Source organism: Gigantopelta aegis, chromosome 9 (genome assembly GCF_016097555.1).
Source record: "Gigantopelta aegis isolate Gae_Host chromosome 9, Gae_host_genome, whole genome shotgun sequence".
Taxonomy (NCBI): Eukaryota; Metazoa; Mollusca; class Gastropoda; order Neomphalida; family Peltospiridae; genus Gigantopelta; species Gigantopelta aegis.
Genome location: NC_054707.1, coordinates 68,971,830 through 68,999,652, shown reverse-complemented (window position 1 = coordinate 68,999,652; position 27,823 = coordinate 68,971,830). Strand labels below are relative to the sequence as shown.

At 33.8% G+C, this 27,823-nt stretch overlaps 1 protein-coding gene across 1 annotated transcript; it reads right to left on the bottom strand.

Moving 5' to 3' along the window:
* Positions 1-6,599: 6,599 nt before the first annotated feature.
* LOC121381015 (dynein assembly factor 3, axonemal-like) lies at positions 6,600-26,606 on the bottom strand. Its single transcript, XM_041510091.1, has 16 exons — positions 26,473-26,606; positions 26,193-26,243; positions 25,518-25,612; positions 24,497-24,590; positions 22,029-22,122; positions 21,041-21,104; positions 19,514-19,596; positions 18,924-19,017; positions 17,888-18,010; positions 17,058-17,180; positions 14,738-14,855; positions 12,911-13,090; positions 11,195-11,309; positions 10,215-10,289; positions 8,020-8,101; positions 6,600-7,649 (listed from the first exon to the last, which is right to left on the bottom strand). The coding sequence occupies exons 1-16, from the start codon at positions 26,537-26,539 to the stop codon at positions 7,578-7,580; spliced, it is 1,530 nt and encodes a 509-aa protein (XP_041366025.1). The 5' UTR covers positions 26,540-26,606; the 3' UTR covers positions 6,600-7,577.
* Between the last annotated feature and the right edge of the window lie 1,217 nt (positions 26,607-27,823).

Sequence of the window (27,823 nt, the reverse complement as noted above, 5' to 3'; positions counted from 1 at the left end):
GTTGTTTTGTTTTGTTTGTTTGTGGTTATTGTCCATGCAAGAGCCGCAGGGGCCAAGCTTGCATATACGCAGGTACGCAGCTGCGTACCACCTGAGATTGCAAATTTTTATTTTTATTATTAAAATATATGATGTAAATGCGTGTATGATCTATGCCAATAGAGTTTTATTCCATCGCCGAAAACGTCTGCGTACCACCTGAAAATCCCAGTCTAGGCCCCTGAGCCGGCTTTAATACCGAATTCGATTTTATGCATCGTATAGTGGTGGAGTTTGTGGGCGTATTGGGGACATTAATTCATTAATTGTAATTTAGGTGTGTTGTTTATATTCTAGTAATGTTTATGCACGCTATCCTGGGCAGTCACTTCGGTAATGTTAGCTGTCTTTCCAGGACAGTCAGTTAGAGGTTTGTGTGAGAAATAGTTTTATATAGAGAATACTACATGAGTGGCCGTTATAGTTGTTTTAAAACATGCCTAACGAGTGAAAGCGAGTTGGATACGTTTTTAAACAACGAGTTGTAAGATAAATGATATCTAATGGACACGAACGTTGTATTCTATTTCTTACATATCCTGAAAAAAAAGTTTTATACTAAACTTAAATGCCTTTAACAACGAAAACCTTTTTACGGCCCTTGCGATAAGAGTTAACGTGTGCGTCTTTTCTTCTTATGCCATTTATCTCCGTCTTGTATTCTTCTTCTTATTATTCTTCTAAATCTTCTCCCTTCTGATTCTCGTCCCTCTTATTCGCTATTTTCTCTGTTCTCGTTTAAATCTCAGATCATAAAAATGTATAGTTATATTGTAGATCACTGTCCACGTCCAACTTTAGTTTCTGTCAGCTTTGTCATGTTTAACATATTGTGTTATCGTTTAGAACATGATTATGTATGTAAAGCAGTGATTCGGGGCTCCCAACCCCGACACTCACACCGTAGGAACGGTGTACGGCAGGACTTAATTTCACACGATTTTTTTGCTTGGGTAAGCTCCATTTTTCATTATCACCGTAACATTTTTGTAAATATCTTAAACTATAAGAAACTAATGTATTTGAACTTTTACGCTGTAAAAGAAAGATGTAAGATGATATTGTATGCGAATTTTAGTGACTGAATGTTACCAAATAAGTTAATATTTGTGCGAAACGTCCTGTTTTGCAGTAATGTTAAATAAATACTGCAAAATATGAAAACATATACTTAATTTGACATATAGCATACAACCTATAGTCTATTTATATTAAGCATGCAAGCCTTTGTACTCATACCGCCAATATTAACTAAGATATTGCATTTGTGGAAAAATCAAGTGTTCGACACGCACACCATGCCGGTTTTGACTAGTGTACGATTTCAATACCCACCCAGTGTACGACTTGCACCCATCAATTAAAAACATATATACCGTCTAATGCATAGTTTTAATACACTATTTTAAATATTTCTTTCAGGGCACCATTATCATGGAACCATATGGTTGTAAACATTATAATTAGTCAAACACAAGCTTCAGTGACGTAATAAAACACTGTTCAGGCAATCCATCTTCAAAATTATCAAAACCAAAGTGAAACCTTTGTAAGGTTTCAAAGAAGTTGAAGTATGTAGAAAGACCTATAACTGTATTCCTGAGTGAGGATCGAAGCTACTGTCATGACTGTGCCAGAAAATTCACCATTTCACTGCAAACTGAAGAGAGCTGAAGTGCTATGGTCGACACCGTACCAGTGCCGTTTATTCATGCTGTTCGTGAATGGCAAAAGAAAAATATACGATATGAAAGTCAACTAAACAGTATATTTTTACAGCCTCAAATTTCACACAGATTTGATAATTATGTATGGAGATTTTTTTTTAAATTCTTACTTTAGTGATAAAAATCAAGCATTTCATGGTGTGCAATTAACTCCTGCCGTACACCGTTCCTACGGTGTGACACTGCTATATGATCTGGGACAATAAATAAATATATATATATATATATATATATATATATTTTAAATAAAACTTGTGCGTCACAAAGTCAATTTCAGGTTAACTTGTACATCACGGAGTGATCGATTCAACCGTTTTTGTTGTTTTTCTCTCTCTCTTTTTCACTGGGATGGTATGGCATTGGTGACCTGGGCCTAGTTCCACGAAGCGATCTTAGCCCTAAGATTACCTTAGGCGCATAACTACCCTATGCACTTAAGTTGATCTTAGGGCTAAGATCGCTTCGTGGAACGGGGCCCTAGTCATCACCAAGGAGCATTCAGTCTTTAAAGTGTTAACGCACGTATATGTGTTAACGGACGATGTTCTAAACAACAGGTGTGTAAGAAAGTGGTTTTGCACCTACCCAGCGAGACGTTAAAACTCGCTTTGGGTGGGAGCTGGTACCAAGATCCGAACCCAGTACCTTCAAGTCTGATGAGTTAACCTCTACACCACCGACGCCGGCGTTGGGGTCAGTATGCATGATTACTTTAACAAATTTTGAAGAGGGTTTGGAGCTCGAGGTTGTGCTCCAGAAGCAAATTTTTTATATACCGTGGTTGTTGAATTATTTCATGGGTACATGTAGTTGCGAAACATTTATCGATTCTGTAACAACAAGTTCAGGGCTCATTGAACGTTTGTTTCATTAGATCAGATAATTACTTCCGTGGGCATATCCCTTAGAAAATAAACCGCGATTTCACGTATATCAAATTAATTAACCGTCGTCTTTATTGAGCCTACGTTGTTATAAAACATCAAAGACGAATCTGAAGCAGGGGGCGTAACACGTTTTAATGACCTTTTGAGTCGCGCCAGATTTACGTTGGCAACGTGAAGATAAAAACAAAACGTACTTCCACTGCAATTATGTTATCCTGATAGGAAAATGAAAGAATAAAGGCGAGCTAGCAACGCGCGATTTATTTCTCAGAGCGAGTATGTCCTGGAGGCTTGCACAATAAACATAAACTTAAAAGCAAGTCATCTGAGTACGCAAGCTGTTCATGTGCAGCCGTGGACATGGACCTTCCTTTTAGTTTGATTTCCGTGCTTGTAGACTCAGTTAAGGTTCAAGCACGGTTTTTCTGGGCATACGAATCAGTTATTTAGATTGGCAATGGGCCAGTGGTTAGCGAGACAGATGCCCGAAAACAATTCACTTTAGATGGGAATCAGCGCCAGTATGCCAACCCAGTACCTACCAGCCTTAATCCCAACAACAACCACTATACACCATTGGCAGGTCGCCAGGGCCATTTTTGTCTAATTGGAAAAAAACATATATTACCCTGCCCTTAACCCTTTTACCGCCCCTCCCACGCCCATACTCTTGGTTATTTTTACACAGGATGCGAGTCGGGCCTGTCCGCACCACTATACCAACCCATGACGACTGAACTATACCCTAGTCTGATACTCTCTCTCGTTCAGACGGATCCGGCTTTTCAAGATCTGTATTTCAGCACAGCACTACACCTTCAACGTCTAATGACTGTCAATCTAGTAGTTTTCTTGACGGGATGCAACCCATCTCGTCCCTACAAGCTGTGAACTCTAACGGCCTTAACGAGGCCACTCACGTGGACATATAGATCGGACTTTTAAACTTTTAGACCTTCGTTCATATTTATTTTTGGACTGTCCTTCTAAATTGCTCCAAATTATATAACTATTCGGCCGAGCAGTCAATTCTTTTTTATTTTTGGCCTGTAACTTTTTATTTAATTTTTTTTTTCAATTCTATTAACTTTTTTACTAATTGCTATTTTCAAATTTCTGCCCATTTTCAATTCTACACCCCCCCCCCCCCCCCCCCATCCCGAATCAGGCCACCGATCTTATAAAAGGTCGGACTCTGGATGGGCGTGTTCGAAACCCTAGTGGTATATGAGCACGTCAAACTAGTTATCTATCTACACAGGATGTGGCCTAGATGGCGTCTCGTATACATACAAACAAAAGTTGATTGCGAATTTTGCGTTTGTTTCGTCTCCATGCACCTTATGGTGGTAAAGCGATCGCTTGATGCGCGGTCAGTTTGGGATCGATCCCCGTCGGTGGGTCCATTGGTGTATTTCTCGTTCTAGCGAGTGCCCCACGACTGGTGTAACAAAGATGGTGGTATGTGCTACTCTGTAGTATGGTGTATATAAAAGATCCCTTGCTACGAATAGAAAAACAAATGTAGCAGGCTTCCTCTCTAAGACCATATGTTAGAATTACCAAATGTTTGACATCGAATAGCTGATGATGAATAAATCAATGTGCTTCAGTGGTGAACAATATCCAATTCTTAATGTGCTTTAGTTGTGTCGTTAAACAAAACAAACTTTATCTTTAACTTAAGGTTTGTTCCACAAATGTTCAAGCGGACGACCATGTTTCCAGCATATCGAGTCTGCTTTGCGATGGAAGGTATTTGCAGTGAGTGTCTGTACAATATTATATCGGTGGTACAGCATCAGACAGATCCGACAGCTTGCGACATCAGTTCCTCTTTGGGCATCACTGGATTATTTCCCGTTCCAGCCAGTACTCGATATGATCATAATATTATGTCACAAACGGAAGACGCAATGTTATTTAGTGGCATTTGTGACAGACTTGACTGCAATACATAACCCTTTATCTGACCTTTTGTCGACATTTCTCGTTCGAGCCAGTGCTCCACAACTGGTGTAACAAAGGTCGTGGTATGTACTATCCTGTCTGTGGAATGGTGCATTTAAATGATCCCTTGCTGTTAATCCAAGAGTAGCCCATGAAGTGGCGACAGCGGGTTTCCTCTCTCAATACCTGTGTGGTCCTTAACCATATGTCTGACGCCATATAACCGTAAATAAAATGTGTTGAGTGCATCATTTAATAAAACATTTCCTTCCTTCCTTTTTTGTCAACATAACACAGTAGTTTTTGTTGAAGTAAAATTTTGTATTACAAATGATCAGAACTTAAACTAGCAGACGATTGATCAACATAGAGATGCAAAATGATCATAACAGCAAGACTATGGATTAGCTAGTTTGCTTGAACATTAAATCTTTTGAACTAAGAAAACAAAGGATTTGATAGCAGACTTATATTTATACAGAAAATATGTTACTAACGCAAATGCTGCTTTTGAAAAATATGAAAACGACATAAGTTACTACATGGATGTACTAATTCATAGTTGACCACACAAGTCACAATATTAGGGTGGTTGTGCTTTAAACTTAAACATACACGAACTGTAACTTAATTGTTTTGATACATGTAAGTCTCGTAAAGTAGAAATTTGGTAATTCTGACAAATAGTCTTAGTGAGGAAACTCACTACATTTCTTCCATTAGTAGCAAGAGATCTTTTATATGCACCATATGACATGCCAGTCGTGGTGCACTGACTGGAATTTTTTTTTTTTTTAGCCCAGTGGGCTTACCAATGCGGATAGATTCCAGACAGGGCATGCATCAGGTGATCGCTTTACTACTGAGCTATGTCCCGACCCTGTGAACAGAACGAAGGTGTTGGATTGTTTGAAAAGCATTAATCTATACTAAACCACAACAGCAATGTAAATATACTGATGTAAAGAAATAAGGGAACACATCAAATTGTAGACCAAATTTAATTTACAACTAGTGTAGTAATGTCTGCATTTCATACCAAGTTGTAATGTGGGATTGAATGTCTGTAGTGTTGAATGTGCTGCCTATATGTTCCCAGCCAACTTCTGACAATATGAAATGACTTTTGATGCAGTCATTATTTTTTGTTGCTATCTGTTTTATCCTTTATTTCTTTCCATCAGTATATTTAAAAATAATAATAATTTCAAGATAAACTTACTTTGGTAAAAAGATTGTGAAAATGGGCCTAAAATGGTCACAAGACATTGATAACTTAATAATAGACACAAAATCTAATTGGATTCAAACTAAATACTTTTAAATAAATTAAAGAAAACTAAACATTAACTTTTTTGGTTTTGTTCAGTATAGTACAAAATGACAGCCGATTTCTTGCTCAGTTAGTATGAGTAAGATTGTTGAAATATACTAGGACTGACGTATCATACAAACATACACAAATTCATGTATTTTCACATTAACTGAAGTACATATTTACACACAAGGGGTGGGATGTAGCCCAGTGGTAAAGCGTTCGCTTGATGTGTGGTCGGTCTGGGATCGATCCCTGTCGGTGGCCCATTGGGTTATTTCTCGCTCCAGCCAGTACACCATGACTGGTGTATCAAAGGCCGTGGTATGTGCTATCCTGTCTGTGGGATGGTGCATATAAAAGATCCCTTGCTGCTAATCAAAAAGAGTAGCCCATGAAGTTGCGACAGTGGGTTTCCTCTCTCAATATCTGTGTGGTCTTTAACCATATGTCCGACGCCATTAAACCATAAATAAAATGTGTTGAGTGCATTGTTAAATAAAACATTTCCTTCCTTCCTTATTTACACACAACTTGTAAATGACATTCTACACATATACTTGTAATGTCTTCATAGAGAACTTAAATGCATGATTTCAAAGTGCATATCCACTTTAAACACTACAAGTTCCCTAGGTTGGGAATTGTAACCGTTCTACTAACGCAACAATAACTAGTAAATGTCTAGTTATCTTCTTTATTAGTTTGTGAATGGACGGAATGTCTTAACAATATTATTATGTTAACCAAACAAGTTACAATAACAACACTACAATTGACTAATATAGTCTGCCATTATTGTTTTCTGCAGTTATTACATCTTCTTCCAACACATTTTTTTATGATGAATGAAAAGAATATATTAACATGATGACTGTAAGTATGGAATGTTCTAAAAATATGAAATAAATTCACAATATATTATATCAAATAGGAAACAGCTTGCACAATGGCTGATTGGACAGAATGTTTCATAAAATAATACTAACCAAACAGCAAGTCACAATAACATTACAGAAGCCAACTGACAAAAGGTCCGTCAGTTAGTTATTAACTTACAGGATGGAATGTTTTGGGTCATCATGTTAACCAAACAAGACACAATGATAACACAGAATTGGATTGGAAAAAACCCCACACAAAAATAAAAAATAAAATAAAATATCCCCTTCCCATTGCCTGTTCTGTTTGACACACATTCAGGATTTTACGTAGTGGGGGCATGGAAGCCAGTTGCAACACCAAGAATATTTTTCTTAAAATCCACTTTAAATTTAATACCGCCCTTCTTTGCCTAGTTGGAAAAGACCGTATATTACAGTCTTGATTATTATTTATTTGTTAATTCTGCCCCACTAGCCCCCAAATATTTTAGACAAAAAATGGCACTGATATTTACCAATATTTGATCTGCTAAAGGTTCCACCATTATTAAGGAACCACATGTATTGTCATATAGTGTACAATTGGATTTGTATTAAGTAGCTATCTTCAGACACAATCAACAGAAACTCCCAGTGCTTCTTGCTTAATACTGGTTTAACTGTAAAATTAATTCTGAGACACCATTAACCCTGAAAAAACATTGAAAGAATGTGTGGTTTTATGTTGATCATCCAGGTTTTATTCTATTGTAATTATATCACAGGAGAGCAGTTGTCAAGATGCTGCATTCATCTGATATACAAATGTTGAAAAGTTGTCTGTTTTCCCATTGCATTCTTCCAGCACCTGTTAATGAAACATAATAAAATATTTGTAGGTGGAATTGAAAAAGAAAACATGACCAAGATTTCAAATTTGTTAATGGCACTATAACTGTTAGCATGCATGCACAAATGTACACATTGCTTCAATCCAATTGGTGATACTCTATTTAATACTTAAGTGATGTACATAAAATCAAAAATAATAAATAAATAAAAACAAATTGTTTTTCTTTAATGATGGAAAACTTCACCAACATTGTCACATGACACACTTTCAATTATAATACATGATTTTTTTTTTATTATATAGAATTCTATAATTTGTGAGATCCACATTTTAAATTCAATAATATGGGGGTCCTGGGCGGGGAGTGTAATTGAAAGCTGCAAACCTTGCATCCAGCTGCTTCAGCTAAGTCTTTTGTCTTTTTCACAAATTCTTCTAATTGTTCCGGTTTCAGGTCAAGCATAAACCTTCAAAATAAAAATAAAACAAGTACATTTCTAATATACTAGTCAATAAACTGTAAAAGCATTAAGACATTCCATTTTTTCTTATCTATACATCAAACCGGCCTCGGTGGCGTCGTGGCAGGCCATTGGTCTACAGGCTGGTAGGTACTGGGTTCGGATCTCAGTCGAGGCATGGGATTATTAATTCAGATACCGACTCCAAACCCTGAGTGAGTGCTCTGCAAGGCTCAATGGGTAGGTGTAAACCACTTGCACCGACCAGTGATCCATAACTGATTCAACAAAGGCCATGGTTTGTGCTATCCTGCCTGTGGGAAGCGCAAATAGAAGATCCCTTGCTGCCTGTCGTAAAAGAGTAGCCTATGTGGCGACAGCGGGTTTCCTCTCCAAATCTGTGTGGTCCTTAACCATATGTCTGACGCCATATAACCGTAAATAAAATGTGTTGAGTGCGTCGTTAAATAAAACATTTCTTTCTTTCTTTCTATACATCAAAAATCTACATGAGTGTATCAAAAGCCTAAGATTACAAAAGGTATACGGTTCAAAACAAAGGGATGTAATTGGATAAGACAAAGGGAGGTAATTTTATAGGTGACACTGCCGTTAACAAATATTTTTAAGGGAGACTAAAATAATAAAATGAAGACATTTGTTAGGGATGTAATTGGAAAAAACAAAGGGAGGTAATTTTAAGTGAGACCAAAGTAATGACATGAAGATAATTTGTTTTAAAAAACACTGAAAAAGTGAGTTAGCGATCACCTGTATGTTAATATCAACAGTGTATATATGGCGAGGTGCATAAACTAGTACCTCTTGAATCTATATTTAAGAATAGGTAGTACAATTTGTATAGTATAATAAATATATCGTCAACGTCCCTAACTGTGTTATGCTTCCAACTCCATTCACTTTGTTTTCTCGTGTACTGTTCATGAAATTAACATTCGATTTGTTGTTGTCTGCTTGTCATTCATTTGTGAGGTTTTTCTTCACAATTCTAGAACATTTTCATTACCAATAAAGTTCAAACAAGTAAGTATCTAAATACAAAACTTTACAAACCCCCAAAACCATTAATTTTACGTCGTTTTTGTTTATTCCTTAAAATTACCGATATCGGGTCCACATGACTCGTGACCCACACGTGCCAGATCAACAAAGCCAAATCATTTAATTTGTATGATTTTTAAGCCCCCTGGTGTTAGAATTTGTTTTCAATTATATATTCGATCTGCAAAAGGTATGCTACATTTTTGTGCCTCTACTGTAGTGAATAGTATTCATAATCCATTCATAACAATTGTAAATAATTTTGAGTGTATAAATTGTGTTAATTAAGAATCAATTCATTAAAAACATATATTGTACAAACTATTCACTGGTATAAACGTAATGCCTATCAGTATTGACATCAAGTGTTAGCGTTGGGTGATGGTAAAACGCGGACTGGACCAGAAGGCTTGACAAATTGAATTTTTCCTTTTAAAAAAATATTAAATAAAGTGTTCGTCAACTGTGCATAGTTAAGAAATATATATTTCTTCATGTAGTAGCCTTAAAAATGGAAAAGGATGAATCACAGATGTGCAGTATGATACTTTTTGCAAACGCATACATGCGCCTGAAAGCAGTTAGAAACGTCGCACTCTTTCCTGATTACCGGAGGGTGTTTCACTTTTATTTACTAGAATGGATTTGTTTTACATCCACATTGTTGATTTTTTACGATAATTCATTGCAGTCTATTTTGTTTCACATATTGTAGCTGAAAAATGTAGAATAGTATTTCCATAAATATCGTATTCGTGTTTTTGTTGTAAGGTGAACGCAGTTTGAGACGTCGATGGTACCGATGGAAAGAAATAAAGGACCATATATTATAAATAATAACAAATATTGTTGAGAAGTTAACCATATCACTAACCTTTAATCCAACATTACATCCATGTATTTTATACAAACATTAGTGTTAGTAGTTAATTAAATCTGGTCGATAATGACTTGTTCTCCCTTACTTCTTTCTATCAGTATACTTTTTAATTTAACAGCAGATATATTAAAATACTCTATGATACAATAGCAGAGACCTGTTTTTGTTGCTGCCTACCTGACAGTCTCAAGGATTACTGTGCTCTGATTTGCAAACATTGCTGTTATCTCTGGCTTCAAGTGATGTACCATGCTGTAAGTGAAAACGAAAATCTGAAATATTTGACACTTTTACCAGTAATATATTAAACTATCGAAAAATGTTTACACAATAAAAACATCTCACTTAATGTACAATGTAGAATAATTATAAAAATTATGATAATAGTAAAACTATGCTGATGAAAAAAAATAACACTAACAGTTAAAAGAGTGAATGCAAACAAAAAATCTGATCCATAGTGAGAAAGTTAACTGTGATAGAACTAAAGTGACATTTAATCCCATATTATTACATCTTTAACTTTATACAGATATTACCTAGCTAATAGTGACTGAAATGTGCTCTACAATAAGAAGTGTTCCCTCAATTCTGGTTCTCAGTATATATATTTAATGATATACAATTGTTGTGTATAAAAAAAAACCTGTGCAACTAACAAATGATAACGATAATAAAATAATAAATCAATAATAGAAATAATAACACTAATAAAAAATATATAATTAATAATAATAATAATAGTAGTAAGGGTAAGAATAATAATAAATTTTAAAAAAGAAGATTAATTAATTAATTAATAATACAAATAATAATAATAACATGTCCTGAGTGACAATAGAAAATGAATTCACTTAGGAGCTAAACTCAGCCATACATGTAGCTGGTAAATTAATTTATTTTCCATTACATATATAACAGCTATTATTATGCCGTGAAATACTGTCTGGTATTATGCACACAAAAATACCTGTTTGAGAAGTATACTGAAAAATACCTGTTTGAGAAGTATACCAGATGGAACAGTACACAAATATCTGTTTGAGAAGTATACTAGATGAAACAGTACACAAATATCTGTTTGAGAAGTACACTAGATGGAACAGTACACAAATACCTGTTTGAGAAGTACACTAGATGGAACAGTACACAAATACCTGTTTGAGAAGTATACCAGATGGAACAGTTTTTCATATTTCTTCTTTTTCACAATATCCTGAAGACACGCCACCGGAAGGAATATAATTTTCACATCATCCACAGGAAGAGGTTCTAAAATATTTATAGCAATTGTGTAAAACGACATCTTAAAATACATTTACAGGTTCTAAAATATTATAAAAATCCAGACCTGTCAACCCGGTATTTGATCAAATCCCAACAACCTGCTCGGGAGACAATTTATCCTGTTAAATGACATTTTTGTAAGCATAAAAATTTGTTTTATCCCCTTTTGCCAAAATAACATAAGGGAAGTAACTCTGCCTTTTTTTCTCATTCGGAAAATGTCGACTAGTCCTACTTTCAGTTTCCAAGAATGTAACAGGCCGAAATGTCCCGAGTGTTTAACCTTTGCCGAAGTGAAAATTGTGCGATATTTATATTGTTTAAAAAAGCACATGGAGCTTATAAAATGACCTGTTATTATAATTTTTGTTGTCATCGTAATGGCTACCAAGCGTGTTGCCACTAATTCAACAGGCTGTGTATTGACATTCAGTGTTGCCATATATCCAATTTAGTTCTAATAACGCCTCTGAATTGTAAAATGTCTTTCCACTAAATAACATAATGCAACTATGACGAATCTGAAGTGCCAGACTCTGTCCTAGAGTTGACGGAGATACACACTATGCATGTTAAAATCACACGTCACCGCAAGAAAACGAAAATACCAATTAGCTATATAAACATACTTGTGTGAGTTAATTGTGTATGTTTGTGCAGTAAAATGTTGGTAACAAGGGTACACTTCAAAAGATTATTTTTGTACAATTAATAAATGTAGTGTTTGACATAAAGTTACTCACAGAAATGGGTATAATTCCGGCATATTTCACACGACGTCCGTAATGAGGTTTTACTTATGATTAATGGAAATACAATGTTTATTGCATCATAATAATAATTTGAAATAAGTACCACACCACTGTTCCTCATTATAATAAAAACTGAATATTAATTTATAAGATTTATATAAATTTGTCTTTGGTACTCTAACCACAAATGATGATGTAACGTAACCTGTAAGGCTGTAAGTGTAATACCGTACATGTACTACAGTAATTAATATTATAATTTCTTGTTCGTGTTCTTAAGATTTTTGGATAAAAGAGTTATTTTTTTTAAATATGTATTAAATTATAATATTTAAACATTAAATTTTTTTAATAATGTGGGTTTTGTTTTTAATTAATTAATTTGTTTAATTATTATTTTTTTTTTTTTTTTTAATGCCAAGTTCTAAGGTTAACACATATATGTGATATTATGTAGTGTTGATATAACTTATTGTAATAAAAAATAAATAAAAATTGCGATTTTGGGTTAAATTGTGTGAATTTAAAATATCTCCTGCTTTTTTAACACACACCTCCTGCTTTCTCTTGACTAAAGGTTTACAGGTCTGAAAATCATGTGAAAACAACAACTTAAAATACAATATTTACAGGTTCTAAAATATTATAAATATCATGTGAAAACAACAACTTAAAACACATTTACTTGTACATTTCTTAGCAATGAGTTGTGACATGCAATTCTCAGCATAAGCATATAGGATATATGTGCCAATCATTTTGAATTCCTTATAACTAGTGAAAACATCAATTTGATATAAGTATTCTGTATACGGTTCTATTTAAGCAGTTTACCATATTCTAAATCTAAAGGCGCTGTTGGTATGTTGTCTTCAGATGACACTTGTTCTTTGACACCATTTTCTTCATTCTTCTTTTCAGGTTCTTTCTCCTTCTTTTCTTTATTACTATCACCTTCTTTGTCATTTTCTTGTTTATTCCCTTCATCTTCTTGCTCATTTTCTTCTGTAATTTCTAAAATAATACACTGCTTTTTATTTAATGCATTCATTATGTGCAAAAGCAAAATATAGGTGGTTAAGTACTTAAGTACCTTAAACGTAGATCAATTCAAAGCATTTTAATTACGGTTATATGGCGTCGGCCATATGGTTAAGGACCACACGGATATCGAGGTAGAAAACCCACTGTTGCCACATCATGGGCTACTCGTTTTGATTAGCAGCAAGGGATCTTTTATATGCACTATCCCAGAGACAGGATAGCACATATCACAGCCTTTGATATACCAGTCGTGGTGCACTGGCTGGAGCGAGAAATAGCCTAATGGGTCCACTGACAGGGATTGATCCCAAACTGACCGCACATCAAGCATGTGCTTTACCACTGGGCTACGAAGAAAAATTAAAGACATTAAAAACAAAATACTAATACTAACACACATTTTGATTTCACATTTTAATTATTAGATGTTACCATTTAGAAGCAAATTTGTTTAATGCTCAATAAATACCGTCCTCGGTGGTGTTGTGATTAAGCCATCAGACATAAGGCTGGTAGGTACTGGGTTTGCAGCCCAATACAGGCTCCCATCCAGAGCGAGTTTTAACGATTCAATGGGTAGATGTAAGACCACTACATCCTCTTTTCTCTCACTAACCACTAATAACTAATAACTAACCCTCTGTCCTGGACAGAAAGACCAAATAGCTGAGGTGTGTGCCCAGGACAGCATGCTTGAACCTTAACTGTATAGCAGCATGAAAATAATTATAATGAATGCTCAGCTCAAATATAGAAGAGATTAGATTTCAAGCATTAAGTAACTACATGCAGATTGTATAGTGCTGGAACCCGGACCCACACTTTCACTTCATTAATGAAAAAAGGTTGTAGGTTGCATTGTAGTGCAAAACATGTACCAGTACATAACAGTGCTCTATCAAACATTTAATACGTTGGTAAACCTCTGTAGATCATCAAGTGCTGTTAGTAAACAAAGATTATTTTACAGACAGTTATATATATTTTATTATGGATGACAATAAATGAAAATGCAACATATATTTAACACAGAGACAAAGATATATTTTGTTGTTACATTACAGACATGGATGATGATGAAAATTAATGGTGAAGCTGCAGTATTTCCATTTCAGTATAGGACTACTTGACATGAGCCATGCTCCACACTTGCTGTTCGCTGAGCTATCTCGGTATCACCCAAGCCCAGGGTACATGGAACCTACAGCGTATGCTGGGTAATCATCTCCCCATGTGGGGTCATACACTCAGGAGATACACCCATAATCGCACTAGAGAAGTGGGTGAACCTGAAAACTCAGTGTATGTGGCTTTACACCTACCCATTGAGCCAAGTGTGCACTCACTCTGGGTTGGAGCCGGTACTGGTATAAAAATACCCCTCAATGCCTCCTGTTGGATATGAACCCAGTACCTACCAGCCTCAACACTGATGGCGTAACCACTACACCACCGAGGTCAGTCACTTAGGAAACCTGGTTCACTGACGACATTTTCTGATTGTAAAGCTGAATGCATAAGCAATAAAACATTCACTATACATATATTTGAAAGGATAGTATCTTTTGACCGATTTTTGCAGTGATCTACATTTTCACACTCTCTCCATGGTAGTACCTGTAAGTTTGGCACCAGGTTCAGAATCCTCTACCACCTTGGGTAGCTCATATTCATGACCGGTGGCAATCTCGTGGAACATGGAGATCACGTTGAAGCCAGATATATCTTCTGCTGTCTGAAAATTTAAATATCAAATAATAATTATACATCACATATACAGTTTATGGGTTTATTTACTCTTCACCACTATATGTAATTTATGTACCTTCTGCTTCCTGAACATGCTAACATCAAATAATAATTATACACAGCATCTACCATTTTGTGATTTACAATAGGTCTGCATACTTTTCATCATAATACAGAGGCGGATCTAGACCCCCTATAAATTTTGCGACAGTTATAATTTTATTATATATTAATTTTCAATTTTTTACGATCCCTGTGCAAACCTCCCCCAAATTTCCCTTGGTATTCCACCTCCTGTCACTGGGGCCCCCCTAAATGGATTTTCTGGAACGCCACTGATAATATACCCATGCACCTACATACAACACTTAAGTAAATGTATATAACTTCTGTTGCCTGAATAATTATACATAACATGCACCATTTTGTGATTTACATAAATGATGTTTGAATATTTTATTCATCCTGCCAGTTCATGTACACAGAGGTACATGTATGTGTCAAAATCAAAATTGGTAACATTTTGTGCCCCGGCTCTAAATTATATTATAAAATGTATATATTTCCCAATTTTTTTCACAGAATATTACTTTGACATCTATACACAAAACCACACATATTTGTAATATATTTCGGACATTGGTTTTTAAAAAATCAGTATTTTATTTCCGAAATTATGCTGAAATCTCATGTCCCTTGCAAGGGGTGAAGATATATAAAATTTAATATTGTGTCAAAAAATATAATATTCTTTAACTTTTTCTGCATAAGTGTAATCATGCGATATTATGTAACAATACTGTGCTATTATACTTTATTTTTGATAATTATATTTTACAATTTTTTTTACTAAATATGTGTGTCCCTTATATATATGTCCATACTGTTACCTCCATCATAAGATGTTCATCATTGGAGCTCCATGAACTTGGTCTTGTTGTACTTTCTACAAAGGATCTTCCACTTTCTGTCTTATCATTTGAATGTGGCCTTAATTCAGTAACTTGTACCAGATGACACAAATTTTTGAACAAGTAAGTATATTTCTTTGCATACATATTTTTAGCATCCATACAGTTACTGTCTTTGCATATGCCAAAATTAGAAATTACATTTTAAAATATTTAAGGAAATTATGTTGTCTAAGTGCACACCATGTACCAACCAGGCATTCTACATTTGACCTTGACCTTGTGTACATAATTGTTAAAATATTGTAAAATTGTCTTAACTGTTATAGTCCATACTGTTACTTCACCCTTTGCAAGGGACATGAGATTTCGGCATAATTTCTTAAATAAAATACTGATTTTTAAAAATTAATGTCCAAAATATATTACAAATATGTGTGGCTTTGTGTATTGATGTCAAAGTAATATTTTGTGAAAAATTGGGAAATAATATAATTTTGAGCCGCCACCCAAAATGTTACCAATTTTGATATTAACCCGTATATAAAAATCCAATGAATATGTCTTGAAGTTCAGTATGTTTGACGTGCTACATTTAACACTAATCATCACAACTACCAGTCTATAACGGTTCCACAAAATATGCCCAATATCCAACTGAATAAAATGGAAAATATCTCTGTTTATACCTTCCATATACTTTTAATGTTTTCATCATATAATTATGCTTTAAAATGTTAATTTACATTTTTAAGTATAACAGATTTTTTTTTTTGCTTAACAACACCACTAGAGCATATTGATTTATTAATCCTAAGTATAACAGATGCATACCTCCAACCCCATCCCAAAGAGGAAGAAAAGTACATTAAAAAAAAATATATATTATTTAACAACGCACTCAACACATTTTATTTACGGTTATATGGTGTCAGACATATGTTAAGGACCACACAAATTTTGAGAGGAAACCCGCTGTCACCAATACATGGGCTACTCTTTCCGATTAGCAGCAAGGGATCTTTTATTTGCGCTTCCCACAGGTAGTATAGCACAAACGATGGCCTTTGTTTAACCAGTTATGGATCACTGGTTGGTGCAAGTGGTTTACACCTACCCGTTGAGCCTTGCGGAGCACTCACTCAGGGTTTGGAGTCGGTGTCTGGATTAAAAATCCTATGCCTCGACTGGGATCCAAACCCAGTACCTACCAGCCTGTAGACCGATGGCCTAACCACTACACCACCGAGGCCGGTAGAAAAGTACATTAAACCTACCTTGACATAGATATCATTTTGTTTCTTATAAAACGACTTTTTCGTGGTCTCGAGACCCATTGTGATGAACGGACCAATCACGACATCTCCCCAGAACCCACGACGCGCATGGTGTTCTCCAGACTGCAAACAATAACATAACAAAATAAACGGAATATTATATTTGCTGTTACTTAAAAAATTAATTTTCACACAAATTATAAATTCAGTGCCATTCTGTGAAAAAAAGGGGAAGCCTTCCATTTTACAATCATCAAGAAAATATATGTGCAACAATAACAAATACAAATGTAAGTTCACATGAATTTTATCATTTAGTTACTTAACTGACTAGGAAATACAAGTACATACTAGGAAATAATATAATTATGACACTTCTTTAATACCTTGGCAGAAAATGTACTGCACCAGATCTCACAAGAAATGTGAAATGTTATTTTTATTTTTAATCAAAATTCTTTCATCTGAATGATTACAATGCAAGGTAGTAAATCAAATACATCAAGCATAATGAATTGCACATTAAACGTGACTGTTATCAGTTGAAATGACTTTAAATAAGGTAAGTAATGTAAATATTTGAACCTGCAGTTTGTAGTGTAGTCTGATATACTTATTATTCAATTCTAAAGCAGCCTGATGATGTAAAGTTGTAAATGGTACGTACAATCCCATGATTATTATATTGAGTATGATTATTCAACAAAAATAATATATATATAATTATTTTTTAAAATAAAACAGTTTCCAATGGTTTCCCATGATCACAAGGCATGAAACCCTCCAAAAAGTGTTTCCCATAAAATGTGAAATTCTACAGCCTGCAATACCTGATTAAAAATCCTTAGGGAAGCCAGAGTTTTGTTGGGAACGTCATAGGTTCCTTCTCGGATCTCAAACGCAACCCCAGTGTTTCTCCATCTCTGATACTCAAACTTCCGAATGATGTCTCCCTACAAACAACACCCATAACTATTAGTGAAAATCACCAGTGTGTTAAGATGTACATCTAATTTTATACAGCTAACACCACACTTCAGACTATACGGTGTATACTACCAAATCAAATCCCATAGACGACAATAGTAACATACGATGTATGTGGCTAAAACACCTACCTGCAGCGTATCAATCGACATAAACACCACAGATATAAATACTACCACCCCTCACACTTAAAGTAAATCGGAAAAAATCTGGGGTCAAGCTGCTCATTTCTGAGTTAACGGGTGGCGTCATTGACTACCCTAGTTCCGCACATTATTTGAGTACTTTTTTTCACAGGTACCCCATACATGTTTCAAGCACAAGGCTATTTGACACAGTGGTACTAGATGAAATAAAACTGCATACATTTTTTACCCAGATGAAACTTTTTTTTTTTTACAACCAGCACACTCACATTTATCACCAATCACAGGACTTCTCTATCAAAAGTTGGGTGCACCTCCAACTTTGACCCAGCCGGAAATTATCTGGTTTAGTACTACCTATAACATATCATTCACTGATGCCATTAGCATATGAATTAGACTCAATTTTCCATCAGCAACAAGAGATCTTTTAAATTCACTTTCCAATAGACAGCCTTTGATATACAAATTGGTGTTCACTGGATGGAATATAAAAAAGCACAATGGGTTCGCTGAGAAGGTATAATTTTATTACCCAAGCACCTTAGAATCTGAAATATAAAGCATAGAAAATACTGTATAAGAATATTTGGGGCTACCAGAATATGATGCTGGGCTACCACAAGTTAGGTACCTGGTAGCCCAGTGGGCTACCACTAAATTGAAAAAATTGTCCAACCTGTGAGCATTTTACCGAAGAAGCTAAATACTTCCCCTGAAAAGGCAAACTTACACCTCGCTCACAGAGTTTCATGTGATAGTCCCAATCAAAGGCATTCATGCGATAGTCGTATCTCGTCCCCAAATACTGACGCAGTCTTAGATCCCTGAAAAACAAAAATGGATTGACCATGAGCAAATTAAAACTATAAAACTAAACATAACCAACTCGCATCCTGCAATCCCTGCACATAACAAATATAAGAAAGAAAAATGTGTCTTACAGAGAATAATTATCCCATGACCAAAGCATCCCAAGTAAGCACTTTACAAACTGAGCTGAATCTGACCCCCACCCTCCCACCCCATGAATAATATAGGAAGGTATATGAATAAACAATGTTCAGACATGGCTTTTCAAAGGGAAATAATTCACTGACAATACAGATCTAAACTGAATACAATGACAAATTAACCCAACAAACACTTTAAAATCCCTTGAAAATTTATGACATGATGAAAATGTAAATCAATATTACAGATGGACGGGTATAAATACTAATTTTATATCCCACAACTGCTTGTAACAAACATACAAATGACTGCTGAAAAACAACACATAAGAATAATTTAAAATAAAGGTATGTGCTTGATGGCACTCACCAACACTTCTCTGCATCAAACACAGGTTTTTCTGGTGATCTCCACATCTTGAATATATTTTCCAGGAAATCCCTTTCTTTGAACTGGAACAGACCACAACATGATTGTACAAAAACTCCACACAAACTGAGTAGTATGAAGCCTAAGCGTAAGATGTAAACTATATTTGTTTGTAATCTGTCTGTTTATATGAGTATGTAGCACAGGAATATATTCAATCTACTTGGAAATAAAGTGCTACAGATTATGCACAGCAGATTACGTATACATATTTATTATATACATAGCAATGAAATATATAGATCTACAGAAGTGATATTTGGTGAAAAGTCATATTTTCACTGTATTTTAGCTACAGTGAAAATATAGAAATCGTTTTTACTTTTTTGTAAAAGTGCATGTTAAATTATCTCCCTTTGTCTTGTTTCTTCATATTTAAGTTTGATGATTACTAATGCATCTGATCGTATTTGAAAAAAAAAAAAATGTAATTTAAACAACTGTACCTATATAATAGGGATATATCTAAAACAAATTGAATACGAAGCTAAATAATGATGACACAATGTAGTGTCATTGAGTGTAAGTGTAAGAATTTAACGGCGTTCCGATTTGTCAGGTATGTTTGCACAGCAGTATTATTAAATAAATGTTAATAAAGATAATTTTTATTCAAATTTCTTTTAAAAGTCTATGGTCAATTAAATTTTCTGGAAAAGTTCCATAGCAAGAAATATATCATGGCGTTACGTGTTTTCAATAGGATATAAGATATCGTCAAAAATTAGGAAAGATGTATATAATAAATAGACCATTTCATGTTTTTTTTTCCAAATACGATTTTTATGTCAACTCATGATGTGTGAAAACCATATTTTCACTCATTGCTTCTCAATTCGTGAAAATATGGTTTTCACACATCACTCATTGACATAAAATTCGCATTCGAAAAAAAACATGAAACAGCCTCTATATATAGAGTTTATGGACAAATGAAATTTGCGCCTAAAACCCTCCTGTACGTTACAAATGTGGGATCTTTTGGCCATGGAATTTTGGCTATATATAGTGGCAACGTTTTGGCCTCAATTATTTTTTTCCCTTATTTCAAACATTTTATTTATTGAATTTGAAACGTTAAAATCTTATTTTTATTAGATAAAATATTTCATGCAACACTATGATTATTGTAACTCACACAGTACAATCAAGTTTCTTCTCTCTCTCTGTCTCAATGAACTCCAAGTAACTAAATGTTAGACACCATATAGCCTTATTTTTAAAAATGTGCTGAGGTGTCTTTAAACAAATATTCTTTTCCTGTCCACTTAAAAAGGCTACTGCACAATAGTAATGTGCTCCTCTCTTTCCTATCATTAGATATTTATAATGTTTGAAACAATTTGTTTTATTTAATTTAAAGATTATAATAAAAATGTGCATGTTAAATAGCCCAACAATAAAACCTTAATTTAATAAGTGATTCTGAAATGAAAAAAACCCAACATTCAACAGAGTTGTTCTCACCTTCAGCTGTGACAAGTCCACAAGAGGTAATTTATCTTTCAAGTAGTCTGAATCTGTCACCATTCTGTGTAGAAAAACAATATTTAACTTAAATAAAATAACCAAAGCCAAAATTATCCTTAAAACTGTTACAGCAAATACCCTAGAAAGCGGAGTCGTTTCCAGTTGATTGGAAATTTTACCGACAATCAATCTGAATTAAGTAACCATCCATGTCCCTTGCTGCTTTTCAAACATAGCCTTTCCTTTCCTTACTACAGATTTCATTTTATATATCCAGGTGTGTGAGAGGAGGGTTTAGGGGGGTGAAAACCCCTCACTGTTCAAGCTAATTTTCTTTTTTGTCAATATATTTTACAGGGAAGCATGACTCAACCCCTCCCACAAACTTTGCTCACCACAGTCTAGACTCTCTTGTGCTACAATTCCTGATATGACAGTTGGCCTACTTGAAGATAACTCTTTTAAAGTCTTTGTAAGAATAGTTTGATTGTTGTTGCTTATATAAATGCTGTTTTCTCAAAATGGTATTATCATTGGTGGCAAATTTTATCACTGGAAAATAACTGGGTTTCTACAGATAATCTGGAAAAATGTTCGGCACACCCTGAGCTAGCACTGAAATTGCCAGTCAGTTTGAAATAGCATATTCATACATAGGAGCATCTGTATTCTTTCTTAATAAAACATGTTAAAAATTGGAGAAAAAAAAAAGAGAAAAAAAGAAGAGACTGGTCGAATTAATGAAGAATAAATGAAAAGACACTCAGACCTTAGAAGCTAAGGAGAAATGTTGGGAGTATGACTACATATGACCGGGAATAGAATACACTTGTGACAACAGAAGATTCTGGCCAACAGCTGGCTGTGAGGATGTTCAGGCCAGACTGTTAGGAAAGGGGAAAATGCAAATACTGTTAGGTAAGAGTAGTCAGGTTATGTCTTCATGACAAGAGAAAATGCTTAAAAGTGTTTTTGAATTTCTTACTTTATAAATAAAATTGCCATTTTCTGGACATAATGCACAGACTGATTCCTCACAAGAATATTCCCATACAATTCAAGGACAAGTTCCATTTTCTCTGAAAGAAAAACATTATAATAAAAAATACAGTGCATGTACCTTTGTTGAGTTTAAAATAACATCATGCTGAGATATTGTTAAATGGGTGTTCTCACTGTGTGATTTGTCAAATATTACCAAATTGTAGTGCTGTAACACATAAATCATAATGATATTAGTCTTACCTGACAATCGTGTTGGAAGTCATAACAATTACAGGTAGAACATGATCTATTTCTCACGACAAATCATAAGCTCTCAGCTAATCAAATCACATCACAGTTCAACTATCAAATGTTTTGTAACTTGCAGTTTTTTGTTTTTACAAACATGTCAAAATGTTCAGATTTCATGGGTCCATAAAACCTATTATTGCCCAGCACATAGTCAATAATTGTTTTATTCCACAATACCACCAGTAAGAGTCGTACATTTATATTTAGTTTTATTTCAATGGAAATTTTTATGCAATTTTATTTCCCGTAAAATATGTTTAACCTGGCAGGAATTTGTTTGATGTCACGGTATCTTACGGTATGACATAACATCTTCCCATATGATACAATTCATAGTTCCAATTTCAAGGGCTAATGAACTGTATGCTACAGTCAGTGTAACAAATCTCATAATGTGAAATATGCAAAGTCAGTGTACAGATATTTATAATCATCCATATTTTCAGTTTTATTTGCACCGATAGAATAAAATAAATACCATTAAAAAGGATTATATAAAACACATCATTTTGATGTCAAGATAATTTACAAAGTACAATCATATAATATATGCATACAACAAAGATAAATTTCTGAAAATTGTTATAATGGTTGCATGCATGTTTACAAATATTATAACATCTTGACTGTGAGACACCTATCATTGCAGGGGACATTTTGTTCAGTATTGCGTCACGATTCGCTACGTAAGTTTCCGACATCGCTACATAATTTTAGATCATTAAACAGTAGATGCTAATCAATTTTTAACTGACTATAAATATATAGCTAATAAAGATTTTGAAAACTAAATTTTCTGCATTGTGTTTTATGCCACTTTTACAAACTGACAATAAACAACTTAATATACTAAGTAATATTATTTTACTATTCTTACATATAGTGTTAATGATTGTATCAACAACGTTTATCAATATATCATTAATGTAAAACATTGTGTAAAAGAGGTTAGGTAAATAGATCATAAATGTTGTTAGTTGACTGAAGCAAATAGTCAAAATCAAAATATATACAGATAATATATCCTTGCGGTATGGGTTTTGACGCAGATAAGCAACGATCTTGCGTAGTGTAAAAATAACAATGTTTATCTCATTATTTACAGAGACATAACCTAATGTATATATATCATTAAAATATAAACATTAAATTCAATATATAGTGAGATTTTTAGTAATATTCTAACCTTTTTGATGCGGTATGTATTTTGATGCAGAACATCCAGATAACTTGTGAATGTGCAATATTCAAGAAAAACAACTCCAAACAACTGGAAACGATGTGTAGTGGTCCATATATTCCATATTAATAATACACATAAAAAATAACACAATTAAAATACAATTTAACCAGATTGTCACATGGAAACCAGATAGCCCAGTGCAAACATAGTCACTATTTGAACAATGATAGGGTGGGAGTAAATTTGACAGCCATTCTTGACTTTTTTGTTGGTTTATTATTAGTATTATTCAAAACAATGTCCACTTTACATTTCATGTGAAATAGATATTATTTTAAAATGTAATATGCACTTGAAAGTCATTTAATCCTGACCCAATATAATCGTACGCAGTGCATATAAAACAGATTGATGTAGAGGTGATCTAATTGCCTTGTGTTTATATCAATAGTAGCAGACAACAATGTTTCGTGCAGCAGGTGAGTAAAATTCACTGAGAAAATTTGGAGATAAGAGGGATGTTTATGTATGTTAAAAAGGTGCCTTACAGAAAATAATACTTTTAATTACATGGCATTTTTAATTGTTTATACTTACCGTAAACTGGCAAACTGAAAACATTGCATTATTCTTATCAATAAAAAACACTTCCGTCAACAAAAATGTCTGCATTTGACGTCATAGCTTTTCTTTGATGACATACAATTGATATTTAAAGATAGCGCACCAAAATACATACCGCGTCATAATACATACCGAGACAATATTAAAACATACCAAGCATCTACTTTAATTTTAATAACACGGTTAGTGTACTGGTGAAAAACAAATACTGTAGTTATTACATCAGTTATGGTCACATATAAGTTAGCCTGTATCTGTCAAATAAACTTTTTACAATCTGTCCAGCTACTGCAGTAGACATACACAGGTAATGATAAGCTAACAAGTAAAACCTGTTCAAAACTTTATACCTTGAAGACCCATCCGTGATTGTGGCTCCAGTGCTATTGCCATAAAGAGCATATCTCGAGCATACAGTTCTAGTGCTGTCTCCACAACATAAAACTAAAAAATATAAACTAACATAAGTTCCACTGTTTAAAAAGTTAAGGTACATGTATGTTATTAAAATTGTTCATGTACAAAACATAAACTGTTGGAGTAATTTGGCTAATTTAATCTGAAAATGTTTGCAAAATTCACATTTTCCACAACAAAACAAAATGTGAAAAAATTACAATATACTGTAGCTCTTTAGATATGTCACCTCCAAGTGAGCCTTTTAGAAAATTTATTACAAAATATATTTATTAAATATACGTCATGTTTGTATATGTGCATTTGGTTTGTAAAGGTGAAAGTCAGTTGAATCCCAATTTTTACTTAGTTACACTAATATTAATAATTACTATGATTTGTACAATACCATCAATGTATTTTAAACTAAATTCAAATATAATTAATGTGTTACTTGTTAATTAATTGAGAGCATCTATCAGGATTCAACTAAATTCTATGACTTTCCATGACCCTTTAAAGGCAATGTGGATTTTCATGGATGTTATGATGGGAATTGCAAATCTCCTCTTCGGTGACATGTAATTTGATTATTTTAATATTTAAGAAAGAAAAGAAAAACGTTTATTTATTTTTTCTAGAAATAACTCAAAATTCCATAACATTTTAATTCTAATTTTCAGGTCTGAAATTTAATTATATTAAAAAATTCCATGTCCTACCATGATTTCCTTGATCCATACGAACCCTAGATGTACCTGTATGTAACCTAAATAATGGTAACAAACATAAATTGTGATCTCTGGAGGTGCATAAATGATGGCCAGATAAAAAATACAAGACAAATCAAGTCTAGATATTATACAAACTTTGTACACACACACACACATATTATATATATACACGTATATAAAACTTTATTTTGAAAAAAAATTAGTATGTGCACCATAATAGGAATATAGTTTATATAATTACATTTATCTTTCTTCGTTTGTGTCGACCTCGCTGAGCAACTGTTTTTAAAACATGGCGAATATCCCCAGCTCCAACTAGTAACATATTAACTTCATCTGAAATTAAAAAAAAACCCAACATAATAATATTCATATATAATAGACTGTATAATATTAATATATAATAGACTATAAATTACAAAAACAAAATACATGTGTATATCTGAATTCTCCTTTACATTAATTAAGACAGGATGGTAATGGAAAGTTTGTTCCTCAATTTTAAAACATAATGATTATCACTGATTATCCAAATACCAGTTTGAGTACACAAATGCTGGGCAAATGTATATGACACTTCTACATACACCATGCACATATAAAACTTTACTTATAATAGATATTTTATTGTTATATTAATATTTCATATTGTGTTTTATAAGCCTATAACTGAACAGTCTATAGTCATTCCCATGGGGAACGCCTTTTTCATACTATGGAATTTACTACAAGTTATTTATTTCTAAGCTGATTGTTTTCTAAATTGCACACAAAAATGGTATTTTTTTAAATTTATTTCCAAAACACGTTTACTTTTTTTTTTTTTTTACATCAAACCAAACTGAAATTATTTGCAAAATATATGTTGTATGAGGATGGACGACTATAATTTTAGTATAATATTCATATTGCAAACCTGGGTATGATTCTTCTTTCAAACTCAACTTCTCAACTGTTTCAAGAATACCTGAAACATAACATAACAATTGAACATATATTTTTAAAATTTGTTTATTGTGATTACGTAAGAATATAGTATGTCAAAATTCATTCGAGTCAGAAACAAGTTCACATTTTACACAATTCACTTTATATACGAATAATCTGGTATTTCGGAAACAGAGTACCGCACCACATATTGACATAACTGGCATTACCGATGGCATTTGTTAAATGTATTTTTAAGTGATATATACCTTTTTCTTGCAAATCGATGGCAGGGCTAAAACCCCACCAAGTGATAATCCCTAGACCGTCAGTCATATTAAAAGTATTATAGCTGTATAATGTTTTATCACTTAATTTTCAGACATCATCCGTTTTGAGAATTTATGAACTGTTACTAAGTCATACTTGCTACATTCGTATACGCGCGTAACACATAAATGTGACGGGCTATTCTCCGGGGTCTCAAACAACTATTTGTAAGAACTTAGGAAAGGGCTTAAAATATATTTAATACTTTTAATACACGAATTATGGAATATTTTGGGTGAGTCTACTATATAAATCAACATTTGTGCAAAATTTAAAGCTTCAGTTTGTTTCAATGTTTGGTTTAACGACACTATACTATAGCTCATTGATTTATTAATCACCGGCTATTGGATGTCTAACATTTGGTAATTCTGACATAGCTAGTCTTAAAGAAGAATCCCGCTACATTTTTTTCATTAGTAGGCTAGCAAGGGATCTTTTATATGAACCATGCCACAGGCAGGATAGCCCATACCACAGCCTTTGATATACCAGTCGTGGTGCACTGGCTGGAACGAGAAATAGCCCAATGGGCTAAACGACAGGGATAGACCCGACTGACCGGTCATTAAGAGCGCGCTTTACTACTAGGATGCCCCCCGCCTCCCCCTCCAACATTTATGCAAGTACTCCTACAGGCGGGGTCATGAAATATATTTTAATGCACTTATAAATGAATTATGGGAAAATAAACTTGTGCAAATGGGAGATTCCAGTGGTCGAAACCCAACTCCACCCTAATTCAAAGTGATATAAAATTGTGTTTGCTGTTTGTTTTGTTTTGTTTGTTTGTTTTTGGTTTTATTTTAAATTGTATAATATCGGAATTAATTTTATGTGTGGTCCTAAAAAAAGGAAATTGACGTAATTAAACACGCTACCAAGGAAGTCAAACCAGTCCAGTTAAATGTTTAAAGTACAAAGTCCTACATAATAATTTGAAACTAATTAATAGATTATACTTTGCAAAAACAGTCGATTTTTGTGTTGTTTATTCTTTTGAGCTTTATTTTATTTTTATTTTTGTTTTATTATTGTTTGTTTGTTTTCTTTTGTTTTGGGTTTGTTTTTGTTTTGTTTGTTTTTGTATTTTAACAAATATACATATTTGCGATTGTAACTGTAACGAATTACTTGATTTGGATGTACAATTGTTCCACTAGCGTAGCCATGCTCTCTCTCCTCTCCACCAATCACACCTTTTTGCCACCACCTTTTATATTTCCCTGTCGCCCGATAGTGTGGTTGGCCTCTGATGTGTGTGCTCCCAATATAAAATACTGGCTGTGC